At 53.9% G+C, this 23141-nt stretch overlaps 8 protein-coding genes across 8 annotated transcripts; 4 read left to right on the top strand and 4 right to left on the bottom strand.

The window, feature by feature from the left end:
* Nucleotides 1-406: 406 nt before the first annotated feature.
* Nucleotides 407-3235, top strand: J4E85_001722 (uncharacterized protein; the record flags this gene model as incomplete). The annotated part of the gene is made up of 4 exons (XM_051466006.1): nucleotides 407-420; nucleotides 467-533; nucleotides 614-1060; nucleotides 1109-3235. The coding sequence occupies 4 exons, from the start codon at nucleotides 407-409 to the stop codon at nucleotides 3233-3235; spliced, it is 2655 nt and encodes an 884-aa protein (XP_051330563.1).
* A 1844-nt stretch (nucleotides 3236-5079) lies between these two features.
* On the top strand, nucleotides 5080-5604 carry J4E85_001721 (uncharacterized protein; the record flags this gene model as incomplete). Its single annotated transcript, XM_051466005.1, has 2 exons — nucleotides 5080-5429; nucleotides 5484-5604. 2 exons carry the CDS (start codon nucleotides 5080-5082, stop codon nucleotides 5602-5604), a joined length of 471 nt encoding a protein of 156 aa, XP_051330562.1.
* A 543-nt stretch (nucleotides 5605-6147) lies between these two features.
* On the top strand, nucleotides 6148-8703 carry J4E85_001720 (uncharacterized protein; the record flags this gene model as incomplete). Its single annotated transcript, XM_051466004.1, has 1 exon — nucleotides 6148-8703. The coding sequence occupies one exon, from the start codon at nucleotides 6148-6150 to the stop codon at nucleotides 8701-8703; it is 2556 nt and encodes an 851-aa protein (XP_051330561.1).
* Nucleotides 8704-8882: 179 nt separating this feature from the next.
* J4E85_001719 (uncharacterized protein) lies at nucleotides 8883-11254 on the bottom strand (the record flags this gene model as incomplete). Its single annotated transcript, XM_051466003.1, has 4 exons — nucleotides 8883-8924; nucleotides 9114-9547; nucleotides 9778-11052; nucleotides 11116-11254. 4 exons carry the CDS (start codon nucleotides 11252-11254, stop codon nucleotides 8883-8885), a joined length of 1890 nt encoding a protein of 629 aa, XP_051330560.1.
* A 1480-nt stretch (nucleotides 11255-12734) lies between these two features.
* On the bottom strand, nucleotides 12735-14615 carry J4E85_001718 (uncharacterized protein; the record flags this gene model as incomplete). The annotated part of the gene is made up of 7 exons (XM_051466002.1): nucleotides 12735-12922; nucleotides 12972-13162; nucleotides 13226-13424; nucleotides 13485-13797; nucleotides 13860-14300; nucleotides 14352-14367; nucleotides 14446-14615. 7 exons carry the CDS (start codon nucleotides 14613-14615, stop codon nucleotides 12735-12737), a joined length of 1518 nt encoding a protein of 505 aa, XP_051330559.1.
* Nucleotides 14616-15915: 1300 nt separating this feature from the next.
* On the bottom strand, nucleotides 15916-17151 carry J4E85_001717 (uncharacterized protein; the record flags this gene model as incomplete). The annotated part of the gene is made up of 1 exon (XM_051466001.1): nucleotides 15916-17151. One exon carries the CDS (start codon nucleotides 17149-17151, stop codon nucleotides 15916-15918), a length of 1236 nt encoding a protein of 411 aa, XP_051330558.1.
* A 289-nt stretch (nucleotides 17152-17440) lies between these two features.
* On the top strand, nucleotides 17441-19708 carry J4E85_001716 (uncharacterized protein; the record flags this gene model as incomplete). Its single annotated transcript, XM_051466000.1, has 3 exons — nucleotides 17441-17519; nucleotides 17584-19116; nucleotides 19164-19708. The coding sequence occupies 3 exons, from the start codon at nucleotides 17441-17443 to the stop codon at nucleotides 19706-19708; spliced, it is 2157 nt and encodes a 718-aa protein (XP_051330557.1).
* Nucleotides 19709-20020: 312 nt separating this feature from the next.
* On the bottom strand, nucleotides 20021-22884 carry J4E85_001715 (uncharacterized protein; the record flags this gene model as incomplete). Its single annotated transcript, XM_051465999.1, has 5 exons — nucleotides 20021-20226; nucleotides 20304-22383; nucleotides 22466-22582; nucleotides 22634-22765; nucleotides 22816-22884. 5 exons carry the CDS (start codon nucleotides 22882-22884, stop codon nucleotides 20021-20023), a joined length of 2604 nt encoding a protein of 867 aa, XP_051330556.1.
* Between the last annotated feature and the right edge of the window lie 257 nt (nucleotides 22885-23141).

The following is a 23141-nucleotide window of genomic DNA, read 5'->3' as shown; positions in this document are numbered from 1 at the left end:
CACACTCCTATTTAGATCAGCATGGCTTCGGAAGCGATCCCGTCTTGTCAGGCTAGCATTGGGGAAGAGCCTCATGGATATCTAATCCCCGCCCGCACATCGTCCCTTTCTCGTACCCTTTGTCTCGATGACCCTAGGACCTTGAATCAGGTAGTCTCCGCGGCATCGACAAGTGGATCTACACTACCTCACCATACCAGCCCACCTACAGCCGCACGTCATAGCCTCGCGGTTAGCGATCGCGTTGCCTCTACATTAGTAGAAGATAGCACCGGCAAGGGACCTCTCAGGGCTACCGAAACGCGACCAAGGTCCGCCAGCTGCCTTGTTACACCTTCAAAGCCGATGCATCCAACCAAAGTACAACGCTGGTCAGGCTTGACCCGTACTGTGAGCGATTGGGATCATGGACTACGCAGGGTATGTACGAAGGTTTCATGTGGAAGCTAAGCTAATAAGCCGGAAGGATCCAGAGTTGTGGTATGAAGAAGGAGATTGCCTCGTACATCTACACGCGAAAGGAGTTTCGCGTCGTGGCCCGTCCTTCTGCATTCCGTTCAGACTCCTACGACAGAAGAAGTGTGAGGCGATGCTCCAGCTATGTGATGCGCAGATCGCGTCTGCTCCGGGATCCGCTTTCCAGCACCTGAGGCGAATGCCCAGCTCCCTTACCAACGCCAATGGGGAACACAGCATCGTCGAGCTCTTCATCCCGGTTCCGGAGGAATTATCACGAGAGAATTCATTTAGACGGCACATTGCGACTCGCAACTTCTTTGCCTTCCTTCTGGGTAAACCACTGGTAGGCGATCATATGGGCCAAGCATTCGTAGACGTCCAGGAACGTTTACACCACTTCCGTCCAAGTCATCCGAACAACCACCAAGACTTCCTAGACTACGCTGAGAACCAAGGGTACCGGGATCTGGTGGAGTGCACGGACTATGCTCTTGCAAGCCTCTACTACGCAGAGCATTTCAAACTGAGAGACATCTGGGTCGATGCATTTGCCCATTGCGTCGGTATGAGCGACAGCTTAGTTCTCAGTCCGGAATACGTTGTATGAAACTCGTCAACTGCTTCAGGCCGCTGTACTAACATGTTGTAGCTGACTTCGAAGCTTACCAAAGCATTGATCACCCGCGCACATCTCGAAGTTGACGGCCATCTCGGGCGCGTATCGACCGCACTAAGCAGGTTTCTACAGGAAGACCTCTCGCCGACTCACCTCGGATTGACAGACGGTGCCAGGAGCCATCTCGATCGGTTCCGCCGCTTCTTGCATACCTTCTACGTGGACAAATTTGGCTATTGGCCACCACCACGGGGTGCCGCTTTTCCGAAAGCTCTGTACAAGTCTATGTACTATGACTTCCAGAACCTGTACGACTACCTCGTAGACACCGACTCGACTGCCGATATCTCCTCCCAAAGACCAGCTAGCGGTGGCATCTGTGTCTTGCAGAATATTGCAACGTTCGATCAACGACATGGCTTCAAGTCTCAGCCGCACCCGTTACCTCTCCTACCGACATACACTTCGCCACTGAAGAGAACAAATTCCCAGAAAACGAACTCTCAAAAGGCCTTGAGACAGCTGGTTCTGGCCTCGCAGTATAACAAGACGCAGGTACAGGATACCATGCATGGTGCTCTAGCAGCGGCAACGAACGTTTTAGAGCCCAGTGCGATGGAGTCCAACATCGTGCAGGCATATATCCATTTTGAGAAGGCGCATGCTACCAGCCCCAGTCAACGCCAGGGCAAGGTATCAGCAACAGATGCGCGTAAAGTCAGGTGGCTCTTGATCTATGGCACTCTCCAGTATCTTGTGTCCGCTCTGAGGGCGCCAAAAGAAGTTCGCGATACTGAAAGCCCGGAGTACGCTTTGTGCTACGTTGCGGAGCCCACCTCGACTACCAATAGCGTTGCTACGACTCCTTTGGCGTCACCTCCAGCTAAGACGCCAGTGGCCATCGACGAAGGTCCTGATGACTCTCAAAGCAGTCTCTATTCTATAGAGCCAGACTGCCAAAGGGAAGATTACTTTACGCCGCAAAACATGAGTCGACGTGGATCCATGGAGGTTGCGCCTCTTAGGATATCCCAACTACCTCGTTCGTCCTCTGTGCGTTCTCTAGCGCGACGGTCACTTTCTACTCGAGGCTCGCGGAGCAATAGCCTCACAATGAAAACTACACAGAAGCCTGCTGGTGTTGTTCAGGAAACTAGCGATAAGTCGAAAGACTCTGTCCCATCTTCGCAAGATCACGCTCGCCAAACCTCTTCTGTTTATTCCGAGCATTCCACGGCAATCACTGCAGAGAGCGGAGCTGGACTGGATACCTCCTGGTTCCGATCACGAACACCCTCAGTCACTCGTAGTAGGCAGGGTTCTACAGCAAGCACGGCCGCACGTCCCCGAACACCCCTACTTGATTCTGTTCAACTCGAGCGTGCCACATATCCACTGTACCTGGCGCGCACTGGGGAGCCTCCTAGCCGTTCAGACAGTACTAGCTCTACAGCAAGCTCCCTATGGAGCGAAGGCGCGAGTGTGGTTTCATCTAAGTCCAGCGCATCTGCGGATAGCCCTACTCGTAAGGTTAGCGCCGCAGAAGAGAGTGGGCTTCTGGGTGGACTTGTCTCCTTTGAGTCACCTGGCACTATGTCACTCACAGCACAAAGCCATATACATCCTCTCCTACGGCAACAGTCCCCTAAAGCCGAGTTTGAGTTTGGTTTCGAGAAGAACGAGTCAGAAGTAACTCATGATGTCCATGAGAACTCCCAAGTCGACTCAACCATTGGTATGGCTGTCTCCACTCCGCCGTCGCCCACTCGACCCCGTATGAATCTGTTTCCCGACACACGACCCACTTTCACTGCCGAAGAGGCACGCGCTCTCATTGCCGATAAGAGACCCAATCTTCCGTATCGAAACAGATCCAAATCTACCTCGTCAGTCTTGGACAATGCCACATCGCCGGCGAAAGATTCAATGTTCTCCACGCCTGTGAGCGCGACACCCACCGGCTACTGGGAGCAATACAAAGCTACTCTCACACAACAAAAAGCACGATCCAATCCTGGATCACCGACAGGTCCTACTTCGCCATCCATGGTCAAGATTCCGACCGCCTTCAAAGCGCCCTTCTCGCGACTCAGACCCCGCAACGAGGAAGACCGCGGCGTCAAGACAGAGCGCCGATTGTCAACTCTTTGGCGACACTAAACGCAGCGCAACTTTCACGCTCTTCTCATCTTCTGTGCTTTACTTCCTTTGCTGTTAGCGAGCTTCATGCATGGTGTTCCGGAGTTCAAAAAGGTCGCAACAAGCATGTTATATACCCTCTCATTTGTTTGGTGTGCTTCTCTCATTCTAGCAGAACAGTAGTCATACCATAACCAAACGATGCAACGATCTTCTACATATACGCCTCTTCGCTCTTGCCACTTCCACATAGCGTCTTTGTCTCCATTCTCTGAACATGCAATCATCGTTATGAGACGGGCTGCGCTTGCAAAATAGCAGAGTCGACCTAACCATCCTCCTTTACCCTGCCTGTTCCACAACATCGCTTATGCCTGCAATCAACACGGAATTTGCCTGAATGATATGCGACTGGACACGACTTGTGCGGAGAAGTGCACCGCCTTCTGAGAGCAAGTATCCCGTACAACTGTCGAGGAAGGTCGCTGATACTTGCAAGGTTGGGATGGTTATCGTACACAAGATTGCGATCATCAGTTGTTGATTCGGTGCGACTTCTCGAACCTGCTCCCCACAATATTGTCAGGTGATACAACAGTGTTCGCGTTGATAGCCCCGATGAGCGTCCTTTCGACTGCGCAGTAGCTGTGCAAGTTGTTTGGTAGCGATAACAACCTACAGTGCTAGGTCGCGTCTCAGCAAAACGCGGTTTCCTACTGCCGAGACGCTTATTCTGGCGTGTTCAGAGCGACCACGAACCGTTCCTCGTTACCTTGACGGATGTGCTATCTTGAGAGCTGCCAGCACGAGAAAAAGCATTCCACGCGTATGTTTCCACGTTCAGTGTGTTGTCCATAGATATTGACATCGAACTTTCGAGTCTTGCACAGCGTGCCCAATGACATCATGCCATTTTTAGATTAGGGGCCCGCAAACTTGTCGCACTATCGAAAGTCTCAACAAACATGCGCTCCACAAACGCCTCCTAACACGAAACACACCACACGAGGTTGAGGTGTTTTTCCCATCATGCATACCGTCGCTAGGTGCAACGCAGGTGCCACTATATTTGGAACTGGGCTTGCGCACTCACCACGACGGTCATGCCGACCGGGTTCGCAATTGCGAACAGAACCTGATGTAATGTGGCGCTCGATTGAACAGCGAAGCCCACGTTACGTCAACTGCCAGCCTCGCAGGCCACGCTGTTTGTGGCGTCAGCGGGTGTGGCGTGCGGCTCTGGCACCCTGCATGTCAAAGTTGAGGCTCAGCTTCGCGGACCCAAAAATGTCACCGCTCGCAGGTGGTTCCTGCATCACTAATGCCAAGGTGAATTCCACGTCAATGTGCTGGCTCTTTACAGGAGCAGTTGCGGTGAACGCATTCACGATCACAGACGTCTCAGTCAATGCAGAGCTCACCTGGGCAACGTGCCGACATGCGAAAACGAGAACAATGCATCAAGCCGCAATATCCATCACAGCATGCGCAACTGCAGTATACGAGGTACCTGCCTTGTTGTTCGATGATCAATGCCACTTACATCACAGAAGCTGTTAGCGGTCAAGGGGTCCACACGTTAGGCTCGGAGATTTGTGCCCACGCCGGTGCACGCCCGTCCGGGGGGCAACATCATTGCCCGAATGCAACCCACCACGGTGAGAAATACGAGGAGGTATGACCGAATCCATGAGCGTTGTTGGTTGTTGGTCGAGCGCTCGACTAAGTGACGTTAAGATGGTAATGAAGATCTTCGCGGAGATATAAGTACGGCTCCAGCCACCATATCTTGTATCCATCATCCAAGCAGTCAATTTCTAAACACCTCGTCTATCAACACCACCAAACCTCTCAAATCAGTCAAAATGCAGTTCTTCACCCTCGCCGCTCTCTTCGGTGCCGCCGCCATGGCCGCACCCGCTGCCCAGACTCCCGACTGCCCTAACCCGGCTCACTGCCAGGGCCCACCAGACGTCAACAGCTACGAGAACGTCAACTTCAAGGACTACACCATCCGCAAGAACAACGGCACCCTCCAGTCCGTCTCATTCAAGATTGACGGCCGCAACGCCACCGACCTCTCCTGCGTTGGCGGACCCTACCCTACTCTCCCCGCTCCTATTGTCAACTGCGGCGACAGCAAGTACCGTTTCGCCATGACCAAGGACATCAACGGCGACTACCCCATCACTCTCTACCACGAGCTTGGCACTGCGTACGTACATGAAGTGACACAGATTTTGGACGATAGACTAACATATGCGAACAGTGTCGGCTTCTGGGGTCAGGGCGTTGTTCCCACCTACTGCCACGCCGGTGGCAACGGTCCTAACGACTTCGTCTGCTCGCAGGTTGCCCAGTACACCTTGGTCATTGCTGCCTCTGGTTAAACATCGAATGAAACGATGACCGGGGTTTCTTTGTACATACATACACTTCACAAGTAATATAATACCAATCTGTACATTCATCAAACATTACGGGCTTAGTTGTGCAAAGCCGAACTTGCATTTGTGTGTGTGATGTCGTGGTTGTCGACAAGGCGAATAGCCACGGCATACGGAAGACTTGATCATGAGGAAATTTTTACGATGTCGTGTGGAGGAGAGGTAGCTTGTATCATTTATTGTGTGACTCAACGCTATCACGAGTGCGGGTGAAGAATACTGTAACCGTTACAAGCTGCATTCATTGATTGACTCCTTCACAGGCCCATCAGGCCGAAGATGTCTTGTGACCAGCGCGCAGAATGACACACCCACAGTGACCGACTTGATTGACGGGTCCACAACTTCAAGCGTCCAGCATGTCGAACATGTATCGCAACTCGACACTTCATCGGAGGCTTCCGCCCTCAAAAGCCATATCCCACGCTCCTACTATCCATAAATCCCTTCTCCACAAACGAGAAACAATAACTGTACGAACACAGAATGAACAGTAGCAATTTCATCATCCTCCTAACGGCCACCTTTCCCGCCCTAGCCATATCTTCCTTTCTCTTCTCTTTAGCGACATACTTCCGGGCCCCTGAAGCACATCCGGAGACTCAAGATCGAGTGGACAACCTCGAAGATCTTGAGGATATTGTACCATCGCTCGTTGAAGAAGTCAGAGCTTTGAGAAGGATGGTTGATCGAGAAAGGCAGAGAACGAGGAGGCTGGAAAACGAAGTAAGAGATATGGGAAGGCGACAGCAAGGATACGAAGAGCTAGCAGATGAGGCTGGCGATGAAGCCGAAATGGATGATGATGGAGACGGAGAAGTGCAGAAGCGCCAAGAGGGGGAAACACCTGTACGAAAGCCGTTCGATGTCGACGAGTTTCTGGAAGAGCAGCGGGCCAGAGAGCTGGCTTGCCGTATGATACAGAGGTCGATGATAAACAGGACTCGTTGCTCCAGTGGTCATCCCAATGACGGTATTCTCGATGGGCCGCAAAATGTTTCAAACGTGTACGGCATACGGGGCGGAGAAGTCACTATACTGGACGATGAGGAAGCACTAGAAGCAGCTGCGGCCAGTGCTTTACCACCCAGCCCTGAAGAAGATTCAACGTCATCGAGAGATGAACCGCGCATACTTACACAAGCCGTACGCGCCGGTGGAAACGTAGAGACTCGCGCTAGAATGCTTGTCGAGGAAGACACGCCCACGCTCCCGACGAATGGCGACAGCCCTACTCCCACAACGCATGGACATCTTCGAATACCTCGTCTTGATTCCACCAACTACGACATCTTTACCATCACATCCTCCCCCATACGTCAGAGATTGAATAATCTCTACCCCTCCCCACGCGGCCCCCGTCCCACAAGGATAGTCATTCGAAATGATCCTGGAGGCTTGTGGCGCCGGGCTATTCTAACGAATGTTCTGACTGATATAACGCCACAACTAGGACTGAGAACCATGCGCACTATCATCGAGGAATACGAAAGATCGTTCTTGGATAATGCTTCGAGGCGTGACGTAACGACGAATGGACATGCCGCGCCCCGTGACGGTTGGTATGAAACCGAGCCGACTCGTTTAACGACCAACATGCCCAGTGGAGAAAGACATGCTCATCAGCCCAACGGCTACACTAACGGCTATACTCATACTCCCTCTACCAATGGCAACATCCAGTACCCTTCACTCCCAAACGGTCATGTAAACAACCACCTTCCTTCCAATGACAATCGTTTCTATGGCTACATCTACGAACCCACGACTGACAACTCTAATGGAGAAGACTATGCCGACGCACGAGGAATTATCCGGCCACTCCTCGTCGTTCTGTATGGTTTGAGACCTTCCATCGGCTCCAGGGTCATCAGGGATATCATAGTTAGATACACCATAGCGATGGGTCTGGGTTACACTGACCCGAACAATCACCGTCGTACGTTGTTGACTACGGCGGCTGTTCACCTTGAGGGTGTAAACGGGTTTGTCGATCACGAAGGCGTTGAAGATCTGAGTGAAGATGTATGGATTCGTGAGCCTGATAGCGAGTATCAAAATGGTGATAGTCGCGGAAGCGGAAGAAGCACCAACGACAACAGAAACGGGACTACAAACACCTTCCACATCAACGCCGGAATCGTAACGCCAAACAACACCAGTCACAACGGCGCGCCACTCACAAATGGCCGATCCCACACCTCCAACGCCTACATTCAACCCCCAACCCCAGAGCGAGTTACCGCAGATCCAGAAGACATCCGTCCGCGCCCACGCCTCTCCACCCCCGAACTGAACGAAGCGATTGGAGACTGGGGCTCCGTATCGTACACCCTCGACGGCCCTATCCTACGCCTCCGTGCAATCCGCGCTGAAGGTGGAATAGACCAGGAAATACCTCTCCGTCCGCATCAAGCAACGGAGGCTAGGACGAACGGGTACGCAACAGCGACCCAAATCATCCCCCCTAGTATCTATCTCAGAAATGACACGAGAAATTCATCGGAGTCTTCAACACGCTCTTCTCGGAGCGCATCCTTAAGCGGAACTACGCTTGTCAACTCCGCCGTCGGAAGTACAAACGGCGACACTGTTCCCACTTCCAACCCGCCTACGAACGGAGAGCTATCAGAGAGCGTAGAGCTCCACCGTAACGGTGCTTACGAAACCCCTACTGCAACGCTTAGGCGGCGTCGCGATGCGAGGGACATGAGGAGAGCCGCTAGAGAGAATTTCCTAGTGGAGAGGGGAAGTGTGGAAGAGGAAAGCGCGGGGAGTAGCGAAGGGGGCAGTGAAGGCATGATGGACGCGGAGATCGCGGAAGTGGAGGAAATGTGGCGGGAGATTCGTCGACAGAGGGGGACTATGGAGGAGGAGATGATGAGGCATGTTGCGGCGAGGGATCGTGCGGTGCAGGCGGGGCAGACGGACGGTGTGGAGATGAATGGTGTGGAAACGAATGGGGTTGAAAGTGAAGGGGATGATGAGGCTTCTGGAGGTTCTGGGTCTGAGGCGAGGGAAAGGAGGCTTGATAGCGAGTAAGCATTTGAGCGAAGTTCTGGTAAGCATCTATTTAGTCGTATGTTTCTGCATTCTGTAGCATGCTATCAACCATTCTACACATACCAAATACATATACGATCTATGACATCTTTATCAAAGCTCGGATACCTTATGACATTAGCACTTCGCCGAACGTTCTCGATAAATCATGCTGAGAGCTATTCCTCGTACTTGCCCATACTCTTGTAATCGCCATAGGCCTGAAGTATTTGAGACAAGCTGTTCATTGGTAGTCTTGATAGCGCGAGAAGGTTGCTGAGATTTCCTCAGCTGCTCCGTCGTGGAGGTACCACGGGTCGACGGCGCGTGTAGAACTCGATGGTAGCCTAAAAGTCGATGTATCATGTTAGTAAATGTCTCACAATAGTTTGTATACGGATAATACTAACAGTGCCTTGCAGAACGCCTTCCTGGAAAGCCGCCTCTACATCGTGAGTATGATGAGCCTGCGATACGAGAGAGACAGCAAATGCTTTGGCCATCATAATGGACATGCGAGGTGTATCGCTTGTGACGTACATCAGCTGGAACGAATCCACCAACGACGAGACCAGTCCCTGGATGTGCGCAAGGCTGACGCCGACACGGTGCATCTTGAAGGCCCGGCATACCACAGCCATGGCTCGTGCCGTGCGGATGTTGATGATTGTGTTCCTATCGCGCAAGAGCGAAGAGACGTACTGTGTCTTGCGGCCGGATTGTATATCCCGCAAGTTGAGGATATCATCGCAAGCTTGGTTGTGGCGTGATAAGACAGCGAGATTGGAAATCGGGAAGTGTGATAGTACGGCTGCAGCTGGGACGGAAGCCCATACCATTCGTTCTGAGAAGTGTTAGCAAAAGAACAGTATGTACGGCGTATTGGTGCTTCACCTGCGTGGCCCTTATATCTTGCCCACCATGCCTGGCCTTCCGCTTTCAACATCCGCATGACATCTGCTGCTGGCAGAGTCTTGTTTGGTTCTGTGAGCAGTGGATGATCGAGCGCAACTACAGAAAACCACCATGATTAGCATGGAACCAAGTGGTACATGATGTGGGACTTCAACGTACTGACGGCGATCCTGGGCTCAAACATCGTAGAAGCTTTGACGAGAGCTTGCAAGAGACTCGTCGACACTGAGACAAAAGCCGAGGCGCCGCCACTCATGGACAGATGGAGGTTCGTCAAGAGCATCAGAGCCTGTTGACCTTGTCCGTCGGGGGAGAAAGGCGGCAGAAACTCGCCCCTCCAAATCGAGAAGACTTGACTCACGAAGCCCGTCTCGTCGTCGAACATTGTCCGGCTGTTTGCATCCCAAACGCGAAATCCAATGGTATTCCTGCCGGGTGGAGTCCGGAGTGTCGGCTGCGTAGGTGTGATGGGTGGTGTATGATAGCCATCAACGTCTGACCATGTTTCTTCGTTGTCTTGCTCAGCCAATGTCATTCCGCCGAGCTGAAGGGCCTGCAGTGGTAGATTTTCCGGAGCCGGCATGCGAAGGGCGCGAGCTTTCTCCTTCTCCCTCTTTAGCGCACGTCTAACGAGGGATTTGTAGTGTTTCCTCGTCTTGGGGGACTTTGCAGTTCTCGCCAAGCCAGACTCGATTCTCACCTCGTGTATGCGCCGTGACAAGTTAATGCCAGACTCGGAGGCCGTATCTTCGATAATCGCGTGAATCTCGTCGTATTTGTGTTCGGGGTTGTGGAAGGGGACTCTCATTACTCGATCGAACTCAGGGTACGCACGACCGCCATACAGAATGAGGTGGCTTTCGAACTGGTAACGTATGACATTAAGTCTGAGGTTGAGGCTGGTGATAGCATTGAAGACCTTCGGAATGGTTGCCACATTTGTGTCTTCGTACCATCGATAAAGGATGGTTAAAAGTTCTCGTTCATCTTCATGCCAGTGGTGGGGAGGGTCTCGTTCCAGCCTTCGCAGTGCTGCCAGCGAAGTGAAGTCGCTAGGCTCAGAGACTTGTTGTACAATGTCATTGGTATGGCGAAAGGCTGGCATACCGAAGTCCAGAGTCCTTCGTACTTGTGGCGTGGGTACGGTATTGCCAACGTTGAGGTGGTGGCTCGTCCTTGCAGGACTGCGAAGTATAACAGGAAGATCTCTTTCTTCGTCCGACGGGCAAGGCGTCGATAATGGTAGTGTAGCCTGAGAATCGTACGAAGTACAACGCTGTTTGGATGAATCCGAAGTAGTGGAATCGACTGTTGACGAGCCGACTGCATTGGTCTCTTCTCCAGGCTCGCTCTTGATACATGGCTCAAAAACATCCTCGATTGAAGGAAGCATCAAGTCTTGCTCGGTGTCATCGTAGCTGCTTGTTAAGCACGCTGTGGAGTTGTCAGTGCCTGCTTCATAAAGAAAGAACAGAAACATGTTTGGTAACTACTTACCTTGGATGTCAGCTTCGGTTACCCCGTGCGGTTGCTGCGGCATCTGCGGCTGTTGCGGTGCCGGAGGCGTCGTGGCTGCCACTGCCGGCTCCCACAGCATTACACTGGCATCTGCTGCTCTCCAGACATGCCTTGTCATTGCGATGAAGTATGTATCTGCTGCTTCTGATGCAATGAATTGAACAAGAATCAGCGAACTGGCGTTTCTGGATGCGTTGTGCAAGGGTCGTATTCGGGTGAGGTTGGAATAGAGAAGATGCTGTACTGTACGGCTTGAAGACTTTTCAACCACCAGGCAGCCAGCTCGAGACGCGTCAGACCCAAGTCGCGTGTACGCGTCGGAGAAGCTTATGGCGGCGCGTCCGACGTGTCATGAGCGCGGTTTCGCGTGGTGAGGTGAAAGAGGCGGCTCCATGCATCCTCGAGGACAGTGAGCCAGCACGCTCACACATGCGTAAAGACAATAGTCGGCCATGTCAAAGAGGTTATTGCTGAGTGTTTTCAGAACCGATTCGATATGGCGAAGTGGGTTGGTAAAGCTCGGGTCGATGTTGCAGCTGAGTGTGGGCTTTGGTCCTTTTGCTTCATTGTTAGAAGTGAGGCTTGCCGGCATGTTCTTCATCATATCCTGGCTGGTCAGTAGAGCGTCGGAAAACGCATGCCAATGTCGGATCTCTGTGAGTGTGCTAGGCTCAAGACGTTGAAGAGAAAGACGTGTGAAAATCGGTCGATAGCTGAACCTCACCGCTCGCATCGCCGTGTCGTGACGTTACCAGCATACTTGGAGGAACCGTGTAGGCGTGAACAAATAGAAGAGCAGGTTGTTCCTTCTTAGTCAAAACCCGCACGTGGGAGCCGGACCAGCGAGCGTATGTATCTTCTGACTGTGCCCCACTTTCGCTCTTTAACGGCATCGCCGCGACAGCAGGTGATAGACAAGAAGCAGAAAGTGAAGATACCTATAATGATTCAATCAATTGAAAAGCAGATTCCTTCCCACGCTACGTTACATTCGTTACTGGCGTCGAAGAGCTGATAAAAAAAAGGATAGAAAAGCAGAATGCAAAGCGCACAACTTTTGGTGCAACAGAAGACTTTGGACTTAAACCATGCCTCTCGAACAAGTGGTATGCGAAAGTGTCGTTCGCTGCGCCGGCGCTATGCTTTGACAGTCAAAGTACGGATTCAAGACAGATAGCCGAAAAGATTGGAGTTCCTGGTCCTGTTGCCGCATGATTCGTCCGACCATTCCAAAGAAGCGAATGCGTGAAATCGGCCTAGTCGGGTCCAGAAAAACCTGCAACGATACGGCGCAGTCTGCGTTCGCACGACTGACGACGATGGGGTGGAAGTGACCAGGTGACGGGTTGTTGGGTTGTCGCATAAGCGCCCGTCAATGGTGCTGTGGCTGCTGCTCCACATGCATATGCGGTCCGTAGACCGCATACGGGATCCAAAACGTGATCGCGCCTGCATATAATGATTCCAGGGCTGCAACACGGTTCGATGGATAATTGCTTTTCTTCTTACGCCCGCCTCACGCAACGCAACCCAACAGATGTTGTTGCGGCTTTATTACGCATAGCTTCGCTTCCTTTTCTGGTGGTTTATTCGGCCGCTCATTTGTGGCCATGCTGCTCGGTGCAGACCTTCCTTACGACCCACTTTTCCCAGAACTTGCGCTGCTGATTGGTGACCATGATTCCGTCGTCGTCTCCTAAGACGTCGACGCCATCCATGTGTCCGTTGCAGTTGCACCATGTAATCGAGGCTGGGGTATCGGGCATAGGCGGGAAGGAAAGGGTGCCTGTAGAGGTCAGTATATGTCACACGCACTTCGTAAAGCCAGAACTTACCACCCTGTTCAGGCTCGTCGGTCTCTGCGTCAGATTCCGTGTCAGCTATTGAACTGCCATCAGCGTCATTCCCGTTAGACTGATCGTCATGTTCGTGTTCGTATTCGTAATCGCTTTCGTCGCTACTGTCGCTTCCAAGAGGGTCGTCTTCTGGTACTTCGGCTCCCATAACGAACTGCTCGTCGAAGTGCCTAAAGATTGATGTACAAAGTCAGTAAAAGTCTCACAACCGTTTGTACACGGATATTACTTGCTTCTCATATCCAATCCGCCTAAGAGAAATCCAGTCAAGCCTTGTGAGCTCATCGCGTAGACAGGGAAGCACGTCTTTCCACATGCTTCCCTCTTTCAAGAGTACATCACGCAGACGCAAACCACGTAATGTATCTCTGTGTCGCCGGGCAATCCCCAGAATTTCATCTGCGTTGAGACGCCAGGCTTGGATCCCAAAAGCTGCAAAGACGGAGATATCAGGTTAGTGTATGTCTCATGATGCAGAGACGCAAAACGTACCCTGCAGCTTTTCCCACTTCACGTTGTGGAAAAGCTCTTCTAGCCGCAATGTGAGTGGTCGGTATGAAGGAAAGCCAATATGCACGGCTTCAATATTCTTAGCCGCAGTAAACAATGCCTTGGACAGGGAGGTGAGATGTCGCATCCGAACGTCTAGGTCCGTGCTGTCATCGAAATGTAGCTCTAGACAGGTCAGGCGTTCGGCAAGGATTCCCAGGGTTGATGGCGGATTGCTAGCGGCACCTAGTACGCTCTGCGGGCTTAGCATGGGGGATGAGAATCGCGAACATGGCGATTCGGACTCAAGGAGGGCCTGAAGACCGAGGTCGAAGTTAGTAAATGTCTCCTATCAATCCGTACACGGATATTACTTGCTTGACCGATTGTTTTCGCGCTATGCAAGCATGCCGGTGGCCATGTCGGTACTAGACCGTTCAACTCGTTGTGACCCCGCATGTACGTGATTAACACGGCATCTTCCTGGTCCTGCAGGCGTAGGATCTGGATATGCTGGAGTGAAGTGAATCGCTGAAGCGCGAAATGCAGGATATGTGCATCTTTCCTGCTGTTCAGAAGGCTGGTTTGCTCGTTCACCTTTTTCTGGAATTTTTCGATATCAGGGAAGCTGAAACTCTCGGGCCGTGTATGGAGGAGCTCCTGTATGCGCTCTCGTCCTTGACCGTAGAAAAATGGCACCATGTAACTGAACTTCTTCACACGGCCGGCAATGTGAGGCTGGCCAGCTATTCTCTCTAATCTTTCGAGTCCCTTTTGCGAGAAGCGTGTCGTAACGCGCGAGAACTGATGGATGACACCCTGCAGAGGCTCAGTACATGTCTCACGTGCATTTCGTACAGCCGTACTCACCAAATTGCTGAATCTTCTGCAAGTCAATCTACAAAGGTGAGGATACGAAGTCAGTGTGTGTCTCACATGCATTCCGTGCGGCTATACCACTTACCTAAAGCTCGCAATCGTCTCGGCATCGTCGGGCTCAGGTGGGAGGGGCAGCTTGAAAGATTCCTGCGACAGGTATGCGCGGCGCTCCAGACTTATTGGTTTTTCTGGTTCGCTCGCAACATATTCGAGGATGATGCGAAGAAGCTCGTCGGCGAGATCGAGGATACCCATTTTAAGTGGTCACATTCATGACGACCGCTCCGAAGAAGCTCTGCTCAGGAAGCTTCCCAGCGCGATTTAGGAGCGCACCGCACAGCGGATATACTCTCAATGCAGGGCAGCAGCGTTCGGGCCGGATCGGGAGGAGGGAATGGCAGGTGGTAGTGAGCGTAGCGACAGCGGGACAGTCGAGTCAACTGACAACGTGGTGTTATCCGACAGCCGGCACCGATCTATGGGATAGCAAGCGAAGGACAGCCAGAGGGGCGTGGTCGGAGAAAGAAATGCATGACCTCTCTGCCAGCAGTCAGCTAAGCGTAGAGTTGCGAAGACGACCTGGGACTGGACACGCCGCCTGCAACTTGCAGCGTGCACCCCGGTACGCCCTCGCCCAAACCGCGATGCATTAAACTGCAACGGGCATAACGTCTCACATGATCACTAGCGTCTGCATTTACATAAGCAGGACGGTAAACATGCATGGCTCCTCCCGCGAAGAAGAGTCGAATGGCCGCCGTGGACTACTGCACAAATTCGCTAGGGCTGGCTGTTACGCCTGCGCTGATTCGAGGCCCGAAGGCCTGCTCCCCACAGCCCACTACACGAATTTCCATCCATGGATGGTCTCGATGCGTTGCCAACGAAGCATGCATCTGGAGGTCGGCTGATTGGCGTCACAAGCGCTTCAGATGCGTCATCCGGCCGATTCCACTGCCGTGTACTTGGGATGGCGCAAACGCCATTGAAGCGATGGGCATCTCATGACGACACGGAGCTTTAGGAGCCTCATAGTGGGCTGAAACGGGTGTCTGTATGTCTCGCAATGTGCGTACGCTGTTGCAGTGCGTCATCTGTCCTGCTCGGCAGGAGATGATGGCATGCAAGTTCCATTACAGCACATGAAGTACGGCGTGCAATATGTAAATAGTATACAAGCATCTGTGTAGGCGCAAGCGACCCGAATTCGGTCATGGCACAAATTCGGGACGGAGAGGACATGGCCGCAATCCCGCTCGTACATGCGCCGATGACGATGCATGCGTGGAACTGCCGGTCAGATCGACGTGTTGCTTCACAAGCCTATACTCGCCCTGGTAACGTCATGCGGACCTGCGCGGTCGTGTAGCTATGGCGCACGCAGCTGTCGTAGATCGTCGCACAGAAAATGACACTAGATGACCTCCTGCCTCGTCGACTTGTCGACCTCTCGTGCCGACGAAAACTCTACTCACATATCGCCTGGGCCTGTTCCAGCACGGCAAACACTCAAAGACGTGTCTCGCCATCAACCCGCCCGGCCACGCCTATCGGGTCACGCTTTCGCTCTGGATTGAACACGTTCGCTTCGTTTTCGACGAATCTCAGTGCTGCTCAGCTTGCTCTGGAAGGTTTCATCGATGCTGTCTTCTTCGCTGGCATCGAGAACAGCGACCTCAAAAACTTCAAGGGGGTCCCATCCCTGCTCGCCGCGCTTGTTGTTCACTGCAGCACCTCCGCTCCTTGTCTCGAGCGACAGCACCAAGGCAGAGATGTCTTTGTCAGTAATGGTTGGGCCGAAAGGATCCCAAATCTCGACATATTTGATAGTGAGCCCGAAGGGATAGCTGACGTGGACGGCATGTCCGTTCGGGCCGGGTTCTTGGATCTCTTCAACACGGATGCGCTCGTCATCCGGGGGGCCAAAGTAGAGGAGAGATGAGAGAAAGTCGTGTGCTGATTGCTGACGCTCTTTCCAACTTTCGAGATGCTCTGCAAACTTCTTGTTCACTAGTAGAGCGTCGCCGGTGATTCCGACTGTAAGTACGCTGGGCTTCGCATCGGAAGTGGATGGCTGTTTCCTTCCGAGCATAAAGGCAAACATGGTAAGCAGTAGCTTGTGGCCAATGTGAAGGTGATCGAAAGTCCCTCCGACGGCAACGGAGAGGTGGTTGATTGATTTGTCTGTCTCATCGGCAGACGATACTGGTTCTGGGGCCTCTACACTGACAATACCACCGCGAACTTTGGACACGGGTATCTGGGCTTTGGACAGAGAGAGGAAGCTCTTCAATACGCGCTCTCCTTCTTCGCTTTCGACCGAGTAGACAGTATCCCATGATCGCGAACTCCGGGCTAGCGTATGGATGTCTATTGCTGGCCCCTGGAGTTCCTGCTCTGGAGTGGAATCTGGTAGAGGCTTGGTTAGTTGGCCGTCCCTGGGATACGCGACTAGTACGACGCGAGCATCAACGCCCTCAGAGTCTTCCGTATCGATAGCTTCCCTGCTCGCCGTGATGCAGATGAGTTTGTAGAGATCGGCTACTAGCTGCTGGGTGGTTGCGTAGTGTAGGCCCCTGGGCTCATCAAGATGGCCGTACAGATGAGGGCATGGCAATGCAATTTCTAGAAGTATGGATTCATGGGATTTGCGTGGAGACCGGGCCAGCTCTTTCAGGACGGTGAACAAGGGCGAGTTGTAGGCGGCCTTGAGTGCTGCATAGGAGGGTGGTGAGGGCGCAGGCGGCAGCAGCAGCAGTGCACGGCGGACTGGTTTGTGTGCTGGCGGCATGTTGCGGGTGTCAATGAACCTCGAACCTGAAGTGGGAGACGGTGGTATCGAAGATCATGAATCATAACCATAGTGGAAGCGAGCCTGTGTCACATGGAGGTAACCCGAAGCAGCGTGAAGGGAGGCGGAGGGGTGGTGGGGAACTTTTGCCGAGAAACAGCCGCGGGCGCCCAGCAAGTCGAGGCCAACCGCAGCGGAGCTCTCGACGATTGACTACGCGCCGCAACAGTCCCGAGTCTCTCTTTCCTCCGCCCGAGCCAGCGTACTCTGTAGAGCAATTGCAGGCGCCATGCCTTTCGGAAACCACCACCAGAATGCGCACAACGACCCGGCGCAGGGCATCTTTGCAGCGGCGTCGGCGCTGGGGAGTATGTAGATGCAGGCCTTGGGCACCGCCGTGAACGTGGGCTGATGTGTATCTCGCAATTGTAGGCATAGGAGCGCCTGGAGGCAATCTGCGAGGGGCCACCCAGGGCACCACGCGCGCCGGCACCGACGCCTTCCTGCCCCAGAGCAGCGCGAACCAGCCGGCCCAGGGCGACGCCTACCTGCCCTCGACCGCACCGCCCCAGGCCACCTCGAGCTTCGACGCCCCGCGACGGCGCACCAACGAGGAGCTGCACATATCCTCTGGCGGCGGCCAGGTGCCCTCATCGGCGTCGGCGCAGCCCCAGCAGCAGCACCTGTACAGCTCGCCCGACAATTACCGCTCGGCGCCCAACATCAACATCGACCATGGAACCCCTCAGAACAGCCAGTATGGCTCCCCGGCAGTCCCCGGCGCCCTCCAGCCCGCGCAGCAGCCACAACAACAGCCGCCGGGGCCGCAGCAGCAACAGCGACCCGCGCCCGCCAACGCCTACACGGCGCCCGTCGTGCCTACCCAGACGCAGATAGCCAGCAACGCCCAGCAGTACACGCTGCCCACGCGCTCCAACACCATCAGCCAGCCCCAGCATTCCCCTCACTCGGCCCATTCCTACTCGCGCTCGAGCCCAGCTGGCCTGGGCCCCGACCAGAAATACGTCCCCTTCTCCAACACCCCCGACCAGAAACAGTACCAAGCCGGCACGCCCGCCCAGAAGTACTACCCCACGACTCCCTCGGGCGCCGCATCGCAGTCGCCCCTGGGCCTCGCCGACATCAGGCCGCGCGCAAACTCGACCATGGACCACGAGGGCATGGGACACGGCAACACCATGGTCAGCGACGGCAACAAGGTGCCCTCCAACAGCAACTACCTCGCCCCCTGGAGCATCTACGCCTACGACTGGTGCAAATGGAACGTCCCGGGCGGCAACAGCGCAGGCAAGATGGCCGTCGGCAGCTATCTCGAGGACAACCACAACTTCATCCGCATTCTCGACACGCAAATAGCGCCCCAAGACACCTCCGCCCCCGGCGCCACACCCTACGGCCTCGAGTACAACGCAATCGCCGAAGCCACATGTTCCTTCCCCGTCACGCGCATACTGTGGGAGCCGCCGTCGTCGCAGAAGCAGTCGACCGACCTCCTCGCAACGTCCGGCGACCATCTGCGGTTGTGGTCGCTGCCCCAGGCCTCCGGAAACAACATGAGCAACACCATCACGCGCTCGTCCTCCGTAAACACGCGAGAGCCCCAGCTCCCTAAGCTCACGCCGCTCGCCCTCCTCTCCAACTCCAAGACCCCTGAACACACCGCGCCGCTGACCTCCCTCGACTGGAATACCATGTCGCCCAAGCTCATCATCACCTCCAGCATAGACACGACCTGCACCATCTGGGACATACCCTCGCTTACCGCCAAGACCCAATTGATTGCCCACGACAAAGAGGTCTTCGATGTACGCTTCTGCGCAGGGAGTGTCGATGTCTTTGTCAGTTGTGGAGCCGACGGCAGTGTCCGCATGTTCGATCTCCGCAGTTTAGAGCACAGCACCATCATCTACGAGCCCTCAGACAAGGGCGGCGACAAAGACAAGGGTCAGTTTCTGTATTCACTTTCGACGCCAATTGCTAACAAGGTCCAGGCTCGCCAACAGGCCGCATGTCGCCCACCAAAGCCCAGCAGACCATGTCGTACGCGCCCCCGCTCCTCCGTCTCGCCGCATCACCCCACGACTCCCACCTCCTCGCTACCTTCGCCGCCGACTCAAACCTCATCCGCATCCTCGACGTGCGGCAGCCAGGCCAGGCCCTACTCGAACTGCGCGGCCACTCTGCGTCCGTCAACAGCATAGAGTGGAACCCATCGCGGAGAGGCATGCTCGCCTCTGGTGGAGACGACTCCCTCGTCCTCATCTGGGACCTGCTACACGCAAACAACGGCGCGACAATCAGCGGGGAACACGCTTCAACACAGCCTCCCGTCGTACAGCCCGCGACCACACATCCCGCCAACGGAGCCGCAGGCGCGCAGAACGTGCCCGTGGGCCAGAAGGGACCCTATGCCAGCTGGCGGTGCGACTACGAAGTCGGCAACATTAGCTGGGCACCTCAGAGCGCTCTGACAGGGCAAGGCGGCGAGTGGGTCGGTGTTGCTGGCGGACGAGGTGTTTGGGGCGTCAAGTTATGATGAGTCTCGATTCCGTGTTGATAACCTCAGTTCAGACTTCGTACGACCGCCATGTTTTGCCTTGGAATGCCAGCTGTACGAATGACGCATTGTTTCCGATTAGGGCAACGGGCGGGATTGATAAAAGTGTACAGCTCTTGTTATCTTGCTCTCTGAGCACAATAGTTTGGTGGTGGGGGCGTTAGTGGTGCGTTTTGCATGCATATAAGATACCTGGAAGTGAAAGACTTGTCTTTTCTACATGACGACTTTGGATGCGATGGTGTTTTGCCTTTGACTCTTTCCCCTCCTCATTCTTTTTAAAGTCTATGCTTATCGTATGACGACCTCCACAACAACCTCATTACTCCATCCAGCCTTCGAATCAGTCTCCTTCCACGCCCGCACCGTATCAATCTCAAGCACGTTCTCGCATTCCTTGCTGACACTGACGCAATGTGCTGGAACAGGGCGGCCGAACAACACGGCGAAGAAGTCATTCTCGATAGAGCGCTTTGGCAGGTCCGAGACATATAGTGCTGTGACACGTCAGTAAATATCCAAAAACAGCACCAAGGGAAGCAACACGGGGAACACGAAAAAGAAAAGAACATACCAAACCTCCCCAAAACCTTACAACTCGTCCAAACCCTCAGTCTACCCGAACTGCGATCCACATATGCATCCGCACTAACAATCGCCGCCGCCCCCGTCATCTTCCCCACAACCCCCAAGTTCGCAACACAAACTTTGCGCGGTCCGGCTGCCTCACTGCCCTCCCCTCTCTGCAGTTCAAACTCCATCAACGGGAACGCAGATAGAATCTCCCAGCCGCGAACCGGAAGTTCGATATGCACAAACGCGTCGTTGGTTGCTACACTCGTCGGAGCCGTGACTTGGCCGTCTGTGTGCGAGCGGATGATGTAGGTACCTTTTTCTGCGCCGGGGAAGGCGTCGAGGGCGATGAGTTCGGAGATGGGTTTGGGGGTGCAGTTGAAGACGCCGAGGATGGAGACGCCGGTGTGGGCCATGCCGACATAGGTGGTTACTTTGAGGAGGACGGTGTCGTCGTATGCGTTGTAGGCTTGTGTTGTTTTGCCTACGGTGTGGGGACGTAGGATGACCGTGTCGCCGCGTGGTGTCTTACCTGTCATCTGGTTGATGAGGTCGATGTCGTGCTGCCCGGGGACGTCGGTGATGTAGATGGGGCCGCCGGAGACGCAGCGCGCGGCGGCGTGGAAAGCCGCGTAGTCATGGCTCGTTTGGAACATGTCCCAGTCGGGGAGTATGTTGAGGTATTGCGTTATGATGGAGTTGTGCGCGTTGCAGAAGATGTGCCAGGGGTGGCTGGCCGGTACCTCAGGGAAGAAGTCATCCGAGTTACGCAGTAGCATGCGTGGCTTGTTGGACGGGAGTTGCGAGTGGAAGATTAGGGGCGGGGCTTGCGACATGCAGGATATAGCGCGCGCGGAGAAGGAACGTAGCTGTGCGATGGACCAGGCGTCTTGGTAGGATTTGATTAGCTTGCGGCGGTCGTCCGAGTCGTGGAGCTCGTCGAGGAAGAATTGGGCGTCGGTTTTTACGGAGTCGATGCCACAGGAAGAGAGGAACTCGTAGAAGTCTTTGTAGAAGCGCGAGACGTCTTCTTCGGCTACGACGGTGATCTTGCCGCCGGATACGCCGTCTTTGAGTTGGACAAGACTAGTTTTGTAGTCTTTTGCTATGCGGCCTTCAGGTGCAATGCCACCCCAGTAGCCAAATATGGCATGCCATACAGCGATGTGGCGGATGTGGCTGTACTTTTCTCGTATGTCGCTGACTGTGGCTTTGAGGCCACGAGGAAATCCCTTTTTGGTTGCTTCGAACTCTGTCATGGCGTTGTCGAACTGATCGCCGCCTTCGGTGTTGAGCGACTGCCAGTTGTCGTCGATGATCAAGTTGCTGATATTGATTTCGTTCTTGCGTAGTGACTCCAGTGCCTCGAAGATTTTGTCTTCATTGAGCTTCTGGCCTAGGCCGTTCCAGGTGCAGTACGTCAAGCCGTCATACCAGTTCTCCAGCCACTGGGGTTTGAAGTCGTCAATCAAGGCCTTCTCTTCTTCGCTGACCAGTCCTGCCGATACTTGGTATGCCATTAAGAGTTTGCGAGCATAGTACATCGAAGCTGCTACTGCGTCGTCTAGCTTCATGCCCACTGCAGCAACGATACGCACAGTGCCATCTTTTTCGCTATCGTTCCTGGCGTTCATGACGACTCTGCCTTCGCCGTCGTGGTTGAGGGTTGTCAATACCTCACTTAATCCACTTACAGCAAGCAGTGCCAGATGGGTGCCATCGTGACGCTCGAATGCGGCCAACATGGCATCCTTATCAGGTTGGAATCGGTCCTTGCCCTGTCTCGGGGCGAGCCATGGAGCCCATAGTCGTACTTCGGCGAACCAGCGGGAGAGATTCGTCGGTTTACCGAGCTTTTCGCCTGACAGACCGGGCTGCTTACCTGACGCTGTACTGATGGGGTAGGTGAGGTCCCACAGAACGGTGTTGGGCGTATCGCTTTGTTCTTTGGATATATTGAGGAATGGTGGTAGGCCCTCGAGATAGTAAGTCAAATCTTCTTTCAACGCATCTGGTGACTGGTAGATGAGGCGACCGTCTGAGGTTGAGGATTGTTCGTTGGCCCACTTCCACGGTTCGTTCTGGGTATGTTAGCGACAACTTGCGATTGATCGCTTTACATGGCCAATCCAGCCAGCCCATTGTAGAGCGAATGTTACTTACTTCTGAAGCTCTGAAAGTGATGGTGTACGATAGGGAAGACCCGTGCTTGGGTCGTCCGGCTAAGTCAATTGTATAGTACTGACGTTGGACATTTGAGTGATTGGGCTTGACTACCGTCTATTTGCGATTAGCTTCTGACGAGCTTAGGTGGCACGATCGTTTGCTCACCACGCATGCCCCATCATTTGGCTTTAAGCTAGTGCTTGTCCATTGATCAAGAGTATCAAAGTTGTGCCACAAAGCGACCTCCCATGCCTTCTGCGGCCCGGCTGAGCTCTCGATGACTACAGTAATCCTTACCTGAGTGTGTGATTAGATGAGACAAAGGTCGGGAGACAGATTGAACACACAGATTCTCGATCGGAGGGAATGGTAGTCGTCTGGCCTAGCGGAGGATGGCAGCTGAGTGCGGCGTACATGGTATCGAATGCAGAAAGTCAGGATAAGCTATGGAGTTAAGTAGGATAATGATAGAAAGCACACAGAAAGACACGATGGACGGGACGGATGATGAGGAGGATATTGAGTTTGCATTGACCAACAACTAAGGTATTCAGCAGCACAATGATGCATATGCAGGCACTAAGAGGCCGAGGAGGTGCAGGTGACGTGTGCGGAGGTCGGGGTAGCTGCGAGGTGCACTAGAGCTCCAGCCAATCGGGGTCATTGAATTCCC

This window comes from Alternaria conjuncta, assembly GCF_024043145.1.
Source record: "Alternaria conjuncta strain BMP 0040 chromosome Unknown scaffold_2, whole genome shotgun sequence".
Lineage (NCBI taxonomy): Eukaryota > Fungi > Ascomycota > Dothideomycetes > Pleosporales > Pleosporaceae > Alternaria > Alternaria conjuncta.
This window is presented reverse-complemented; position numbering and strand designations above follow the sequence as displayed.